This window comes from Chlamydotis macqueenii, chromosome 3 (genome assembly GCF_036417535.1).
Source record: "Chlamydotis macqueenii isolate bChlMac1 chromosome 3, bChlMac1.mat, whole genome shotgun sequence".
Lineage (NCBI taxonomy): Eukaryota > Metazoa > Chordata > Aves > Otidiformes > Otididae > Chlamydotis > Chlamydotis macqueenii.
Genome location: NC_141558.1, coordinates 97,230,653 through 97,249,034, shown reverse-complemented (window position 1 = coordinate 97,249,034; position 18,382 = coordinate 97,230,653). Strand labels below are relative to the sequence as shown.

Sequence of the window (18,382 nt, the reverse complement as noted above, 5' to 3'; positions counted from 1 at the left end):
GTTTGTACTTATTATTTAAACTGTTGAGCCTCATGTGTTAACAATGTCTCAACGTCTCGGATTTCCAGAAAGCTGAAATGCAATATTCAAATTATGTTTTGATCACTCTCCTATTTTTCAGTTCTGTGCATATCAGTCCATAACTACAACACAGTTTCCCTCAGTGACATTATCTTGAATTCCCCGTATTTCCCTTCTTTTTTTCATATTGTTATTTTTTATTTAAAAGGCTATGTGTAGAAATTAATGTATCTACTCAGGGAAGACGTGAAAAGAGGTAGCTTTGGATTTATGCACAACACTTTCCCAAGGACATGACATTCAATAAGCAACTTTACTGTTCAGCTTGAAAATTTTAAAGATATTAGCTATTATATTTTGTCTAACAGCCAAACACACACACAACAACTAGATAGTGCAGTGTCTAATTTTTCAGCATGTCTCTCTGATAAGTATTGGCAGGACTGAGCCACTCTCAAATCACATGAATTAGTCTATAGGCCACAGCTGAATTCAGTTTCATGTTCTTGCTTGTTACCACCAAGAACTTTGCATTTCTTGCACAGCTTAAGTGAACCAACATTAAAGAATGAGTAAGTTATGATCTCATGTGTGTCCAGCCTCCAGACTGATGTTTAGGACATTGTCCTCAAAACCAGGATATTGGTTTGTACTATCTCAGGCTGAGGAATGTCTAGATCTCAAGCCTTTCATTTGCTGGACAACTGTTTAGCCACTAGTCTACTAAACAAAAGGTGGCTACAAAAGGACAACCACAGAAATCCAGTCAGTGAATGCCTCACATAGTTCCTTCACAGAATAGTTGCAGCTGCCTGCTCTTAGGAATGGATTCCAGACTCCAGGTGAATGGACTCACTTGCCTACAAGTGTCACTCATGGACTAAAGTACAGGAAACTTCTTGGTGAAAAAAAATAGAAGTGCGAGTCTGACTGAAGCTTCACTCCTTCGCACCTGCTACGAGCAGCTGTCACAGAATTAGGCATTCTGAAAAACAGGAGTAGACCTCAAGGATATCCTTGGATTTCTTAGTGACTAATTAGAGGAAATTCCTTGAGTAACACAAAAACACTTGGATTGCCTTCTCAAAGCACCTAACTCTCCTCAGGAACTGTACTAGGACCGTAAGTGTTCAGCTCCCACTTTTTAATTTCACTCCATAGACTCAACACCTAACTGTTACATGTCACAGTAGTTGAACTGTTGCTGCTCAAGACTTTTAATATATCTAGCCCACATTTCTGTTGCTTCTCTCTCTTTTTATCTCTAAACCCAACCATTTTATCACTGACTTCAATGTTAGCTTATTTTCAGATCAGTTGCTATACCTTCTGTGTTTTATCAACCTGCTTTTCCCTGCCTGCACCCTTCAATTTGTCTACATTGATATTGGGTCTCTGACCCTCTAAAATCTCTTCATCATCTTCCTAGCCTGAGTATACGTTTTCACCCTTGCTATAAGACTACCTATAAGTACCTAATCAACCTTACTTCAAACTCTTTTGTTTTAAGCCCATTTCCCTGCCAAACCATCAGCTATGCCTCTTCCCATGTGGAAAGACCTTGCCAATTAGGTACCTTTCTTTTCATGTTCCAAGATCCACATGTCACAGTTAATCATTTTCCTCTCTTTTCATTATTTATACTCTGTAACATGTCTTCTCCAGAATAGCACTTCTGCATTGCACTTGTTTTGTTTAAGTGACACAGGAATTGCTTTATGATGGGAGATAGCCTCTCTTAGCTTTTTTTCACATGCTTCACTGAGTATTAGGAGAAGCACAATTTATGTTTGTGAAGTTTTTGGAAATCAGTAGTATGTCAGAAAGCTTTAATTTTTTTTCCTCTGTATATGCATACAGTATGCTTAATAAAGGTGCATAAATCCTGAGGTATTTCTAGACATTGGATACATTGCCTCCTTATACTAGATTTTACCAACAATTTCAGTAGGAAGACATTAGGAAAAGCTTAAGTCCTACTATGGTATATACATGCTTACAGAAATGCACCTGTCCTTTTTTCAGGGGGTGAGGAAGCGGGTAGGTGAGAAGGAGAATACAAATGATTAAATGGTCATAACCAGGAGTCGGCCTTCCCCAGACTATGATACAGACATATTTTCAATTCCGTACTACTATTACCTGCATATATTTCAAACAATGTAAAAAGTCACTAATTCTTTTTTTACCAAATAAGATAAGTAAAGTAGCAAAAGTAATATATAATTATTTAATCCAGATTTTTTTTAAAGCTCTTTAAGAGTAGTATTTTAGATTTTCGCATGAATTAGATATTGTCAACATGCAGTATTTTTTTCCTTGGAAATTAGAACTACATCACCCCATGGAAAAAGGGCATAAGCAGAAATAAGTGCAAACAATAAAGGACAGAGAGTTCTGCTCAAGACATATGTATTTCCCAAATAATTCAAAGGTCAAATGTATTTATACATTTTTAACCTTAAAAAATAATTTTTAATCTTATGAAGAATTATTATTAAAGTAGAGCACAGCTAACATTTAAGGATTGCATCCTATCATCTAAGAGGTGTTACATATTCAAATTACAAGCTCTGCTTTGTTTAATTAAAAGCAAAGCAAAGCATAAGGACTTGTAATGAGTTACAGAACCCTTTGAAACTATGCCAATAGCTTGGTAATTAGATTAAATAATTCATTTTTAAAGAGATGAGTTCATTTTATTTATGCTCATTATTTATTTAAATAGGCTCCCAAAAGGTGAGGGACAGGACATTGTTCAGATCAAAAAGTGACAAGGCATTTTCCCACTTTACTGATTTGAGACTAAAGGGAAAAGACAGTTGTCCTCAGTGGCAGGAATCTCAGTACAGTCCACTTTCATCACAAACAACAAAAATCACTCATTTCAAGTACGGGGAACTGGGCTCAGCGAACGCTCTTTAATACAACCTCAGAATTAAAATTACTGTCAAAATTCAACAAAACAAGGTTTAAAAAAGTAAGTACACCAAAGTTCTAGAAAGCAGAGATACCTTAAGTAAGGCACACCAGGAAAATAAGAGGTGTTAAATGGAGAGTGTGTTACCTTGCCCCATCTGGCAGCTTTCTATCGAAGGAAGTGCTGCGAGGAATGGCTGGCTGAGCCTGCTGGAGAAGCTGCTGGCACTGCAGTCTGTCAGATGTTCCTAGGATTGGAGAGGCACGAGAGAGAGGCTGCCCAGCGGGAGTCGGCACCCGATGCCAAGTGGTATTCCTTCTGAAAGGGGTTTTATACTCACATGGGGTGCCTTCACTGTCAAGTTTGTATTCCACCATGGGTATACGACAAAGTTCTGAACAACCCCTGTGGGACAAACAAAAATGCTGATCAGTCTCACTGGATGGAACTGAAAAAGAAATCTTGCACTCTACAGTCAGAAGTATATGCATATTTTTCTTCTGGGTGCCCACAGGTGTTCACATCACTTTGTACGACCCTTCATATGCTTCAAAATATCATGCCAACCAGATAGGAAACATTACAAAATAACGGATTTGCTCGCATGTGCTCAAAGGTTTTTGAACTCTCTCCTTGCCCTTCAAAAAGGAGAAAATATTAAGCTTTTATAAATTAATCTGCAGCTTGAATTTTACACAGAAAGCCTAGTAGAAATAAAGCATTCAGAAGTCAGCAAACATCAAGCTCTTCTACAACAGTTTTGTTTAAATTTCATAAATCCATATAATTTCTTAATGTAAAAATTTACATACCCAAAATTACAACATGTTTGTTGGTTTGCAGCAAACTAAACATTTCTTAGTGGTACTGAGAACTTTACTTTAGAATCTCACCTTGTCCCCACTGAATGACAGAGCATATACACTGCAATGCAAATGATAAAGTGGCATCTAAATATTTTTATATTTGTTTTCAAAGTGTACTTTCTAATGTCTCTCTTCCTGGGGCTCTCTAAGCCTGGAAGAGAAATGAGGATGCGGAAGGAAGAGACAAATCAGAAATTGGCTCACAACCTCCGCTTGAAGCTTACAGTGCAGTTAAATACTAACAGCACCCCCAGAAAGTGCAAACTCAGGTAAAAGTAGTGACAGTGTTCCCTAAAAGATCAGTCTCCCTGTGGGATATTTGCTGTAGACTCAGGCTGGACTTGAATTAAAGGTTACTGTTTCAGAAATTTGTTAACAGAAGCTTCACACCCACTTTAAGCCAGCACTGACTATCACTGCAGATATTTTATATTCTCACATACCGTCTCCACTATTTGTCTGATAAGCATAAATTAACATCTATGAACAAAACACCCTAAATAATTATAATGCAATGCATTAAGCTTAAGTAAGAAATAGTGAAAATGCGCTTCTCTGTTTCAAACACAATTCTGCTCTATCCCTTGAGCTAAGCCTTGATCAATCTTGATGAATGTTGAGTTTTCAACAAAAGCTATTTCTGACTAAATGAAAATCACCTAGAGAAAGTGTGATAGTGTGTGTGTTTATAGGATTAATCCTGAAAATGTTTTGCACAAATGACTTAACACAAATGTGCATTTCAAATAGATTGTATAGATTCTCATATATTAAATAACTGTGCCACAAAGCTTCTGAACCAAACCTCAAAAGGACAATTTCATTGTCAGTGTTCCAGTAAGCAGGTAAAAGTAAGGTATTATGAAAATGCTGACTATGTTATTCAAGGATGTTGAAGAGAAGATGCGTGTGCAACTGCAGCAGTCACATTATAGATACTCCATACAGGCCCCGTCTGAGACAGTCAAATGCTTCAGGTTGCTGAATTTTGTGGTACTAAACAGGCAAACTGTTTATCCTGTGGCATTAAATCTCAGTCCCTGCTGGCACTCAAACATAGGAAGAAGGCAAAGAAAGAAGATTAGTAGCTAATGTAGGGCAGAAGACACTGTGACGAAGACGAGCTGAAGAGAGGTCACTAGAATGCTCCAAAACACAACTCAGAATTCCTGGTTTTTTTCCAAGCTTATTCTTTGATCAGAAATATCAGCATTAAACGCACCACTAAAGTTTGACATGTGTAAACTCTGCTGACAAATGACAGCTGGACATGCTGGATGCATCAGAGAATTTAACAATAATTATTTTCAAGTTTTAGCTACCCTATGGAGAAAAGACCACCCCAATAGTCTCCTCTCACAGACACAGAATGGAGGTAAAAAAATATTTGGTTACTAAAACCTATTCTGCAATTACACAGAGCATGACTCTATGATACAGCTAGCACGTCATGACTGCATATTAAAATTTAAGAGCTCACTACAAAAATCTTCAATATTCAAATATTACTGCAAGGAGCATTATGTTCTGAAGCAATTATCAAGCAGTCGATTACATTTTTCAAACTATGTTAACCAAACCTTTCAATATTAATTTAAGATTCCATATAAAAGTTCTGCAAAAGGCTCTGTGAAGTGCCTACATTAGGCAAGGGTGCTAGTTAAAAAAGGTAAATGTTCATCTCCACAGAAAAGTCAGAAGCTTTCATATACTATGATCAGCAGTTTGCCACCTTGATAACTACACGAAAACCTTCTTTTCAGATATATCATACCGCTATCAACTATTTGGTATGGCTTCAGTGTTTGGACCCCAACTATCTACAGATTTCATGCATAGTGAATGACCTGTTAGGGTAATAACAAAGCTAGAATAACTGGTTACAATTTAACTTGAGTTCAATGTATCACAGATCTGAACCACTAAGGGGGATGTAGGGATAGAAAAGAAATAACTGGTGTTCACCAGTTGATTACACTGATAAATTATCCCTTATTATCACCATTTCAATTCAAAACATTTAATCTTGCTCAATAAGGACTCTTTATCCATATCTAGCAATACAATAAGTAATTGCATTCTTCTAACGCAAACTTTGTGTTTGAAAGTAATCACTTCTATTACAGTGCACGTTTGTTCTTACACCACAGCAGTTCCCACAAGGTGTCACAATGAGACTGAGGACCCATCACGCAATCTATTAAATCCACATAATAAAACATAGATTACATTCACATAATTGTAGGGACTGAAAAACGAGAATTTAGTAGCTTAGTTTCGCTTAACTGTGTAGTTAAATAAGACACACCCACATTTTCCCTTCTCTGACCCTCTGAAGTGCCTCCTGGAGGTAACCCCTGGACTCCATCGACTCCCTGTACATCTACAGTGAAAGTCCAAGACCTTGGATAAGATTCAAGTGCTCTAAGAGAACTTTGGTCAAAAAGTCAAGACAAAAATTCCAAGTTCTGACATCTCAGAAACCTATTAATAGTAGTCACACTGCATCAAAAAAGAAAGAGATGTCATTTGAAAAACAGTGAATCAGTTTTACTTTAACATAATTTCACAGCGCAACAGATTTATGTGATTGCTTATGGCCACCTCAGATAAGGCTGATGCCCACTTTATCACTCCTGGTTTAGTGCGGGTGATAACTCTTTGGCAGTCCCTTCACACATCTGAAGATTTGAAGCTGACAATCTCTCCTTTATGAAGATACACTCATTGCCATCCTGATCTTTGTTTACTATTTAGTTTTAAACAGAATCTTTGTGTTGTGCGAGCTGACAAACAATTTAAAGGCTTCCTAAGAGCCTCTATGCTGCATTGTATGAAAAAGACAAGAGAAATACAGGCAGGACATTGGATGAAAGGAGCTAGTCAGGAAATAAAAGAGGATAAAAAAAAAACCCCCAAGCAACCAAGGTATTTGGCTCGCTTGTATGATCAGTAAGGCAGTAACAGCCCCTGCAGTCTCTGCTGATGGAAACTAGGACACAAGCAGAGTAAGTCACATTTCCAAATCCCAGAGAACAGGAAAACAGCTACATCAAAAGACAACAATTACGGAGAATAAAGGCTTGAGAAGCTATTGGCAAGAAGGAAGAATCACTGTGAAGAAGAGAAAAATAGGAAAGATTTTTGTGACATTAAAGAGAATAGCCTTCAAAATTCACCATTGTAACTTGAAGAAGAGCTAGACAACTAACGTCTGGGATGTAAAAGTTATATTATGCTCCAACTCAAGAAATGGAAATGACAAATTAGAGGATCAATGAAGCAGAGGAACAGTATCAAATGGAGATCTAAATCTTCAAGCTCAGAAATGACTCAGTTCAGAATGAATTCTGATTTTGAAGTAATCTTTAAGATACTGGAGAGATGAGATTAGGAATAAGACCACACATGAGGAATCAGTCGTGAGGAAGTAGTAAGTAAAGATATTTTACATCACTAAATCAATTGAATCTAAAATAAAATGGCAAATACAAAGTCTGGCTTCATAAATATGCCATTTAATGACTTAGAAATACACCTTCTTTAATGAATAGAAAAAAAATCTGATTTGACTCAACAAAAAAGCTAAATACAACAATTGCATGCACTAAAATATCTTTCTAGGTCAGAAATAGCATCTTTAGAACCCCAATAGGCTTCAAAAATGGAAGAAAGAATAGATTTAACTGACTGTACAGCAAAGCATGTTCACAGATTCTTTATTTATTCCTCTACCAGTCAGATTCAGGGTGCAGGTGATTCTTTCAAACTTCAGGTTTCCAGGTTATCAAGAATCCTCTGAAACATTTTGTTCTTTACATCAGTGGGAGGAACTATTTTGTTCTTCAAAGCAACTCCCCATAGCAGCAAAAAGACATTCAATTAGTATCTCCTGTCCTCTTTATTTGAGACAGCATAAAGACATCAAGCTACAGATGACTATGAAGACATAAGCAAATTTCAACAGTTACACACAGCATAGTAACCCCCTGGACTGATAATAACAGATCTTAAGATCGATTCAGTGAAATGCATTTCCACGGGTCCATTTCAGCTTTTGCTATGTGGAACTTTCAAACAATTCTCTTTTACAAAACGAAAGGACAGATTGACCATACTTCTGATAAATAAAGATAAAAATTCCTCAAGCATACTGATTTCAATTTTGTAACTTTTTAGTTTAGCTTTCTTTTGCTAGACTACTTCTAGGTGGAGACCATACATTACACAGATTGCCTAGGTTTTCCTTTGTTTTGATGCAAATCAAAATAGAAAAAAATGCTCATACAATAAAGCTTCAGCTTCCCAAGTTATAGTAACATTGCATACTTAGCCTTACTCTCTTCAGTACAATGAATTTATGGAAAGATGTTAAAATGCGAATTGTCTACACTGGCAAAGGCCAAGTTTACACATACTTTTGTTTGAAAACTATATTGAGTAGAACAAAGCTCAAAATAATTTATAAAAAGTGACAGAATTTTTTTTTTTAACAATGAAGTGTCTTTTTCTTTTATGCGTAAGAAAACCATAACGTTTGCATTATTTAGAGAAGAGACAAAGCAGATGGTGCATGACATTAAAGGTGGGGAAGAGGGCAGACCATACCTTCTGCCTAAGCTTTGTTGTTCAGTGGTGCTGCCACACTTCCAAAGGCAGAAGGAGTGGCAGAGAGTTCACAGTGAGGGGGAGAGCCAAAAGGTCTCACTGTGACATTGACCTTCTATCAGGACATGCACTTAAAATGTAACAGCCTAGATTAAAATCTGGTTCTAATCAGAGTTCTGACAGAGTTTGTTTTTGCCAAGAGTCTCCATACATCAAGCTAAATCATAGTGCATGTCTCTCATTCACTGAATCTAATAATGTTATAAGAAATATACCACCTCTGACAGTAAAGAATATTAAGCATTTTCCACCATTTTATTTTTTTTTTTTGTTGGGTACAGAGGACTAACTTTTGCAACTAATATGGTTTCCAATTAATATAACAGTATCTTCTTAGTGCTAGTTCTACCAGTAACCTCTAAAATAACGATAATAATCTAGAGCTTTCAAATGACAGTTTTCAGGTATTTGCAGCCTTCTTAGCTTACTAGCAGGGGTGCTAATTAAAAGCTCTGGTACATCCAAATTCTACTCGTACAACCAAAAGTTCAGTTTCACGTTCTTCTGCTTTAACTTGCCTCAAGTGTTGTTAATCTGGCAGTATCCTGCTAGCAATTTTAGACCTGACTTCTTTCTAGCTCAAAAGGCTTAATTAAAAAAAAAAAAAATTAAATAATCTGAAGGCCCTCAAGTCCAGGGACCAAAAAACAGCCTATGCACTTAAAAAAAAAAGCCCTAGAAACACAGTAATCTAATAGGATCACAATCATTTAAGAGGAACAAGCACCAGGACTGGAAAATACATTTATTTCATTTGTAAGAAAAGTTTGTGAAGTTCAAAAGACTAAAACAATCTGAAAAGAGATGCAGTACTACTTAATAACGGCCCCCAGGCAGTCATAGTTACTAAAATATTTCCATTTTCAAAATTACCTACAACAGCAGAAAAAAAAAAAAAGTCTGCTACTTGTTCAGACCAACAAATGGAAACTACCGCTGCTCCATCTCTTACAGTGGTTGTACTTGAGTTTCTGTTTCTCACCCATTTCTGGAAATTTTCCTTCAAGTTTTGTTCATTTTCTAAGCTTTCTAGAAATTGTTTCTTAAGCAGTTCTTAAGTAGTTTCTTTTTATATATAATGGTAGTTGAACTAAGACAGACACATAAGCTTCAATGTAGTAAGAAAGATTCTAGCAGAATCTATAGTTTAAAATGGATTTAAAAGTACTAGAATTCCTTGGTTGGATTTGACTGACTAAGGATATAGTGTCCTTGAAGATCACAGTGACACTACCAGTGAAAGCAAGTTGGATTGAACATCATTATTCTCCTGTTAAGATGTGTATAATTCTAGTTACTGCACTGCAGTATTAGGTAATATTGCAACAACAGAAGAACAAATCAACAATTCTGAAGGGACAGACATAGCGTAGAAACAAATATGACACAAGGATACTTATTGAGATCTGAACAGACTGACCAGCATGTTTGTTCTAATACTGCTTTGTAATGTAAAGATTTTATGTTTTAAATAGCAATTTTTTCCTTCTATCTAAATATCAGCCTGCTGCCATGCAAATAATTATGATTTCTCAATTTGTGCATGATTATTTAATTGCTGGAGAAAACTGAAAACCGCGAGACCTTTGTCTCAAGTTAATTAATTTTACAGGATAGTAAATGAAAGGCCTTATTCCATGATTGCTTTTGCACATACTGCTATCAAGACTACAGGTAGAAAGATCTACATTAAGTAATGGAATTAATTTATTGAGCAAAATTTTCCCTTTCACTCTAACGTTCCTTTGTAAGCACCTTCGACATTCCAAATAATTTCTTTTCGCGCTGAAATAAATTAATACACGACAGTTTGCAGCAAAAAATAAAACCATTGTTAATAGTTCATTGCTAATATTCTCAGTGCGTGCACACTTACACTTTGTTGGTTTTCTTTTAATATATAAAAGGCTGATGGACTGAGGATTATTTGTGGATAAGCTAACAGAGGAAAAAAAATCACCATCAAGAACTTAATTAAGAATCTCCACTTCAGCTGGTATTTTTCCAAAGCACTGGGACTGCTTTAGAAACACCCTTGCACACTTGAAACTCATTTTCATTTGAAGGGATAATTCCCAAGACACTCCATTGCAGTCATGTCCAGTCTGTGTAATCTCACTTCAGAATTTGATCCCAGCATGGAATCACTGCTAATAAGCAATCTAAAGAGAAAATCCTCATTGCTTCATTTTCCTAAAAAACAGCAGACAGAGCTAAGGAGAAACTACTCTTTCAAGCAGTGGAAATCAGCCAATTATCTCAGTAACTGAAAGACAGGCATTAATAAAATGATACATGAGGATTTTTTCTTAAAACTAGAATTTTTTTTTTTTTTTTTTGCTAAAATGGTATTTACATTCTTGTAAACGTTTGCCAATTTTTAATGCAACTGGTTCTTGCGGAAACAAAGATGAATGTATTTTTATGTCTATGCACTGTGACAAAAACTTAGTGGCTGACCTTGAAACCCCAGGTCATGGCATTTAAAGTAATTACACATGAACAGAAAATGTATTATAAACTACCAATATTTACCCTAGAAAATAAGACTGAAATACAGAGAAAAGAAAACCCAACTGTCAGAAGATCATATGATCTGCAGAATGAATCAAACTTTAAAGATACTTATTTCAGCTCCAAATCTACTGTTCTACATATGTGAGACAGAATGAAGTATAACTTCTTAAAAGAAAAGTTCTAAAACCAGCCGTGAATGAAAGCAATAATTATTGGAGCATACATGCGAGGCTTTCGCCTGTTTTTGAACCATCTAGACATGTGCAGCATGTGGATCGAGGACTGATGGATCCCCAACTTTGAAGGAAATATCTGTACGTCTGTTTTCAGTGTTATTTGATACTTATTAGAGTCACTTGACAGTAAAAAAGTTCTCTCCTGATGAGCAAGCACACCTGCCTTAACTGTTGATCACAGATACATGGTGGAAAGGACTTCACAGACCTGATCCTATCTAATATAGCCACACACAGATTTTCCAAGGACAGCGACATTTCTTGTCAAATGAAGGTGAAATGGATTCCAGTTCTCCAGATACTCTTGTTCTACATGCAAAACTAGTGCCTGTAAACTTCTGGGTAACCAAGGTGCAAGAGAGACATGAACATACTGGAGTGAGTCCAGCAAAGGGCTACAAAGATGATAAATGGATCTGAGCATTTGAAAGACAAGAAGAGGCTGAGAGAGCTGGGATTGTTTAGTCTGGGAAAGAGAAGGCTCAGGAGGCATCTTATCAATGTGTATAAATACCTGATTGGGTGATGGGGAGAAAAGATGACAGAATAAGACTCTTCAGAGTGGAATCCAGTGAAAGCACAGGAGGCAAGGTGCACAAATTTAAATACAGGAATTTCCATTTAAGCATAAGTAAAAACGTTTGTTACTGTAAGGATGATCGAACACTGGAACCAGACTTACGGACTCTCCATCCTTGGAGATATTAAAAACCCAGCGAACGTGTCCCTGAAAAATCTGCTCTAGCTGACCTTGCTTTGAGCAATGGGGTTGGACTCAATCTCCAGAGGTCCCTTCCAACTTCAACTATTCTCTGTTTCTATGATTCTACAAGATAAGACACATTGCAAATCACTAAGACAAGCAACTGAGTAGGAGACAGGGAGAGGGATTTACACAAGTTTTAACTAGTAAGTAGCTGTGATAGACTAAATTCTTTCTCCAAATCTCTGGTAATTAATGCCTTTCTGCCTTCTCCTCATTACCCTGCTCATTAATACATTTTACAAACAATGTCATAAGTCATATCTGTCAGCTGAAACTCTCAGTCTTGCACCTGATATCTATACTGCTTTCTTTTTTTGCAAGCTCAAAACTCTCTGGATATCTGATTCGCTTTTAAGGTGGGCAAGCAAAATCAGTAATCACATTTCGGGGATATAAAGGGGAAAATGAGGAGTTTTCTGTTTCAGTGAGAAATCGATACTTGAGAGAATGAGGCATTAATGAAGATTTCTTTTTTATACTGGAGAGGTGAGGCTGAAAAGAACTTAAAAATAAATGCTTTAGTGGGTTTTTTTGTATTTTAGAATAGAAACATGGTTTAAAAAAATAGTTTTCCTTAGTAATTAGTCACACAGTTTTAAAAATGAAAAAAAAAATTATAAACAAGAACAGCTTTTGCAGATTTTTCCCAGTTTGGTGGCACTCAGTTTAAACTCCTCCTACACATAGACCAAGTGCCAGGTATCACATTGATTTGGGATTTTAACATTTTATTTCTAAAAATGTATCAAAGAAGATATCAACACATTCGTACAGTATGGTTTTTTTTCCATCAGGGCCTATAAAATACATGTTTTTACCTTCAATATAATAGGATCAGCTCATTAGGCTCATACTCTGTAAACAGCTTGGAAATGTATACCAAACAAGCCAGTGAAAATTCATACCCAGAAGCAGATGGTGAGAATAGCAAAGCTAAGCAAAGAGAGGTTTAATTGCAAATTCTATCCAACTAAGCAAAACGGTGCTATTCTACATTCACAGCCATTTTCTTCAGAAAAAAACCTCAATGCATCAACATGCAGGTTGTGGCAGGGGAGGACACTTCTGTGTCATCCATCAGGCCAACGACTACTTGGAGAATTGCCACCAATTAAACAGTATTCATGTACAGTTGGCACCAACTTTATAGTGCTGCATGCTACGTAAAATTTTATGGCTTGTTGTCTTGCCAAAAGCAACACATCTAATGTTTTTTCTGTTAAATTAAAAATCAACAAGAGATTTAAAGTTTGCCTTCTGCAAGAAGACAAGTAATTCAATTTACTCTGGTACAGTTCTCATTTAGAATGAGCCAAATTAACAGTGCCTAGACAAGGTATGTGAGAAATAAAGTCACATTATTACGAAGTTTTAAATTTTCGCTACTTCTTCTCTACCTTATAATATTAAAAAATGGAGAGAAGAAAAAAAATCTTTCAGTCACCAAAAAAAGGAACAGTGATAAAAGAAAATTACATTTCATTCCTTAAAACAATGTTATAGTCACTGTAATAATTTTTATTATAATCTTTTCCTGAGTGTGTGAGCCTTTATTTCATGTTGGAGCAAGATTTCTTTGCTTCAACTGATGATTTCATTGACATAATTCACTGTGTAATATGACTAAATTAGATATCTGTAGAAAGTGAGGAGGACTCTAAGACATGTATGTCCAGAACCCAGTATTTCACTACTTTTGTTAAAATTTCAACATAAGAAAAAAATTTAAAAAATCTTTTTCAATAGTCAGGAGTCTGAGAAATGTTAAAGGCAGACAAAATGCAGTTTTCAGAGGATTCCCAATTTTCAAATTTAGTACTAAAATACAAAATTATCCTGTGGAAGAAAAGAAGTCACATCTGCTTTCGTAACAGTTCAGTCATGATGTATTGAAGTTTACTTGTTACTCTTTCAAAACTATATAAAAGTAAAGTTCCCATTAAATACCTTACAGTATCCCATTTTATCTTCTTTTATAAGCCAATAAGGGTTTTGGGGAAAAGATTGCTTTAAGAGCCTCAAGCAATATTATTACCAAACACGAGAGACAATATCCATTTCCTGAGGGCCCGCAATAAGAGTCATTGTTTAAGCAGTAGCAGAGGAAAAAAAAAACAAACCCAAACAAATAGATGCAAAAGTCACACTGAGAACTGTTGCTTATTACCTTCTAGGTGCTCCATCCTCATGTGGTTGAATAATCACCACTTTTACTGTCACCGATGTACGTAAAAGGTCAATCATCTGTTCATGAGTCAAAGTTGCCACAGCTACTTTACAGATCTCAACCAGGCGGCTCCCTTGCCGTAGGCCTGCCTTCCATGCAAAACCAAAGGGCTCCACATCTGCCACTATCCCTTCAAAGTTCACGTGGAATCCAAGTTGGCCCAATCCATTCCTCCGAAGAGTCATTTCCGTGGTTTCACATCCTCTGGTCACTATCTAAAGAAGTATCAGATTGTTACACTGTTGTCAAGACACTTGCTTCTTTGGACACACAAATAGATCTGTTTTCAAACATTATAAAGCCAGGTATGGCTTGACATTAAGTATCTTTAATATTCTAATACTAACAATTATTTGAATATTTATGGTTGAATGAAGGTTTCTGCACAAAATAAAACATTTCACAATGCTAAAAATCTTACATCCTTGGAGCAACCAGCTAATCCGTGTCAAGTTCCTTCCCCCTTGCCCAACATTAACACAATATCATTTATATCTTGTTGAGAACAGCTGCTTTAGTTTCAAAACACAAAGCAAGCAAAATGCTGTCCTGTCAGTTACTTCATTCTTGTTGGCTGACTGACTGCAGGAGTGTAAGCATTTTTTTCTTCAGTATTAGACAGCATTAAACTTGAGATATAACGTGAACCAAATTGAACGAAATATATTCCTCAAGAACATAGCAATGAAGATAATTTTGATTTATGTTGCCTTGTAGTCAGATTCCTAACTACCATCATCTCCAGATGTGGACATCACTAAAATGGAATAAGAGTTTTCACGTCACTGGGAAATTTACAAGCAGAAAAATTACTTTCTTCATATTCACTGAAAAGTAATTCTGTCATTATAGAGAGTAGCCAAAATCCTTCAAATACACACTTTGCTAATCAGGCTTATTTCTATATACTACGTAACAAGTCCTCAACAGCTTTTCCAAGTGAAAAATAATCATACAACAGTCTGTATGCTGGGATACTGCATCAGACTCAAAAGACCAAATTCTACTCCACATTACATAGTAAGTTTGTTAGTTACCCTAATATTTCCTTCTGTCAGCATCACAAGAAAAATATATATTTTAGCTCCACTAGTACAATTAGAACAAAAACGTAACGACTGTGAAACAACATTATCAAAAATCTTTGTTCATAACGCATACCATTCAAAGATCTCACAGTGCTTCATAACACTCTAGCAAGGCAAATATCTGTCCTTTAACGATGCATGTGTTATGACACAGATCAAGAAATCCTCCCAAGGGCACGCTGCATTAAGAGCAGTTCCACAGTGCACCTTGTTCCACAAAGGTGTTCAGGATATTTATGGTTGCTTTTAGTGTGCATTACAAAGACACACACTTTATTCAACTTTAGGCATCTAATTTAACAGGCTTAAGTTAGCAGGCTAGTGTCCTGTATACTCAGTTGCACAGGATAGGTCTCTCATGAGGTTCATAGCTTGAGCTTAATTTAGGAGGCTATTTTGGAGGAGTCTTTCTCCTGCTCCATTGCCTACTTGAGCCAGAATCTGGGCAGCCCAGCTCACTAGTTTATCGTGTGCTTCCCACAAAAGCATGACGCAGTCTAATTCAGGGCTGCATGCTGAGGGAATGGGACTGTACAAACAGTGAAATGCTGGCACTGTGACTGTGTAAAGCTGTCACAAAACCACTCCTTTCACTACCTGAGTCAGACGCAGTTGATAGGTGCAGTTTCACAGGAGGTTTACACTGATCTAAGACCCTATTACCACTATGGTGTCCCTGGTATCACGTTAGCCCTTGTGCAGCCATGCAGACCAATCAGAGATACGATATAGCTGAAAAACAGAGTGCTTTTTAAAACAGTGCTCCAAAGGGGCGGCAGGCAGGGAATGGATGGGACTGGCAACTATTATGAAAGTACATCTCCATCATCGACAAAGGAACTTAACACATAGCAAATACGAATCTGTAAGTTACTTCTGTAGCTTCCTTTTTACACTTCCTGTTTAGACAAATCTTTTGTCCAAGTCTGTTACAGAGTCAGAGATGAGAGGCCTAACTTCTACCCCTTCCCAATGCAATGGCTGACTGGAAAAAACTTTGGAGTCTTTGTGTAACTTATGCCTACAATTTGGCCAGTGACTGAAAGTCATGGTTTTCAGTACCTTAGTGAGCTTTAAAGTACTATTGCCTTAGTAGAATATTTCTATATGGCTACCTGCCACTCAGCAGAAAAAATTGGAACCTGCACACTTGAGAACAAAGTGACAAAATCCCATGAGTTACTCTAAGTTTGCAGATCTGAGGGACCTGGTCCATGCTGCTGCTTTTAACCTGTGATAAACTCAAGGTAATGAAATACAGTTAGCCCTTATTCATTAAGGGCTAATCTTCATGGAGCTGTGAAACACTAGAAAAAGACCTGGCAAGGATCTGATATTCTGAAAATTATTACCTGGCAAATTTCGGCTACTTAAAATGTAGCACCTTACTTCATAAAGGTTCAGTTATTTCTGAAGATGTAGGCTTCAAAGTTAAAATGTAAAAGTTATTCTTGAGATTTCCAAAATGTACCCTGGAGGTTTTGTTTAAAAAAGCATGTTCTGGGTCTTCCTATCAAAAAAGCAGCTATTTCCTTTGTCATTATTCAGCTCTGAGTTTTTGGTATTTTTTTTTTAAGCTTTCCATTTTAAACAGAACTTTCTGTTGTGTTTATAACTGTGTGTATAGTATTAAAGCTATATAGCATGCTGAAAGTGCTAAGCTTTTACTCTTTTTTTTTTTCCAGCTTTGAGGTTCATCTTCAGTCATGACTAATTGTGAACAAGACTTTCATAATTTATGAACTAGATAAGTGAAAATGAAATTTTCAGCTCTTTGTTAGTTCCCCTACACTTCTGTCACAAGTTTCTAAAATACATACAACATTTAGTCACGCAGCGAAAAGAAGAACATGCTAGTACAGTCAGGAGCCCAGCTGACTGATGGAATTTTTTCTTCTGAAACTACACAATATTATTTTGCAGAGGGGGCAGACACTTCCTTATCATTATGTCTCAATTATAGAATACTGCAGAATGAATGTAACAGCCAAAGTATATGGATTTTGCCAACTCACAGCACTCAAAATCTCTTCTTCAAGTTAGTTAAATAGTCAAAGGTTAAAATAGAAGGAAGATAAAAATTCCTGCCAAAGATTCATCTGTTCCCAGTAGAAAGGATTCCAGGGGATCAAGTCCTCCACAAGTATATCCCCTAAAAGGTGACACTGTATGTTACATAAAACACAGTGCTGCTCCACTTCAAAACAGGTTGTTCTGCTTACTTGGTTGCTGTTTCACTGGACATGGGGCTATGCATGAACTACAAGCTGGCTTCTCTGAATGCACTTAATATAGATGAAATTAAAAGACAGAGATCCTTTAAGTCCCACAAAGAATGTGAAGAGGATTTTAGTCTACAAGCTTCTAAGAAAAGTTTGTGTACTCAGATTCTTGTCTAAAGATCCATTCAGGTGTTTTGTTTCATCTTGTATCTCACTGCCATTCTCTGTTATCCTGAAGCTCAGAACCACTGCATTTTCTGCCTTCATACACAGCCCGTCAAGTTAATCTATTGTTTGCTTTTGCTGTTCTTTCTGCTATATATCACTAGTTATTGTTCCCAACAAATAGAGATCTGACTCTACAGTGACAAATCTCAGCTCCTTCCTCAGTTCTGAACTGATTCTTTTGGTTCAAACCAAAATCACAGTCTTGGCTTTTCACATCTTTGCTTAGTCTGGATATTCAGATAGGTTTCCTATTCATCTGCATGATTTAAACCCAAGCAATAAAATGTAGTTATGTCTTTGACAATCTCATTTAGTAACTGCAACATTTTACTCACTAGTTTTAATAAATGCTTTTACTAGTGAGTGAAAAAGGTTAATCATCTGGTCACTGAAGTTTGATACTATGGCACAATTTGAGCTTTCATCTTTAGCATTTGCTGGCACAGGTGGTTATTGACATTAGCTGTGTTCTGAATCACTTAAAATGTTTCTAAAGTATGCACACGAAGTGTGGAATCAGAGTTTTAAATACTTTTTAGTGGTTGTAATGGTCACCTCTGAGTTTCTATATCAAAATGTATAAAAGGACTGTTTAGAAAACATTTGACATCAAAAAACAACTA

General features: G+C 36.5%; 1 protein-coding gene across 2 annotated transcripts in view; it reads right to left on the bottom strand.

The window, feature by feature from the left end:
- SIPA1L2 (signal induced proliferation associated 1 like 2) overlaps positions 1-18,382 on the bottom strand; it is a 144,418-nt gene that overhangs the window by 34,532 nt on the left and 91,504 nt on the right. For both annotated transcript variants that reach the window (XM_086744725.1, XM_086744726.1), the window contains exons 10-11: positions 14,162-14,436; positions 3,089-3,346 (exon numbers count right to left, since the gene is read on the bottom strand). In XM_086744725.1, the coding sequence (XP_086600851.1) occupies positions 3,089-3,346; positions 14,162-14,436 (533 nt within the window). The remainder of the gene's footprint in view (positions 1-3,088; positions 3,347-14,161; positions 14,437-18,382) is intronic.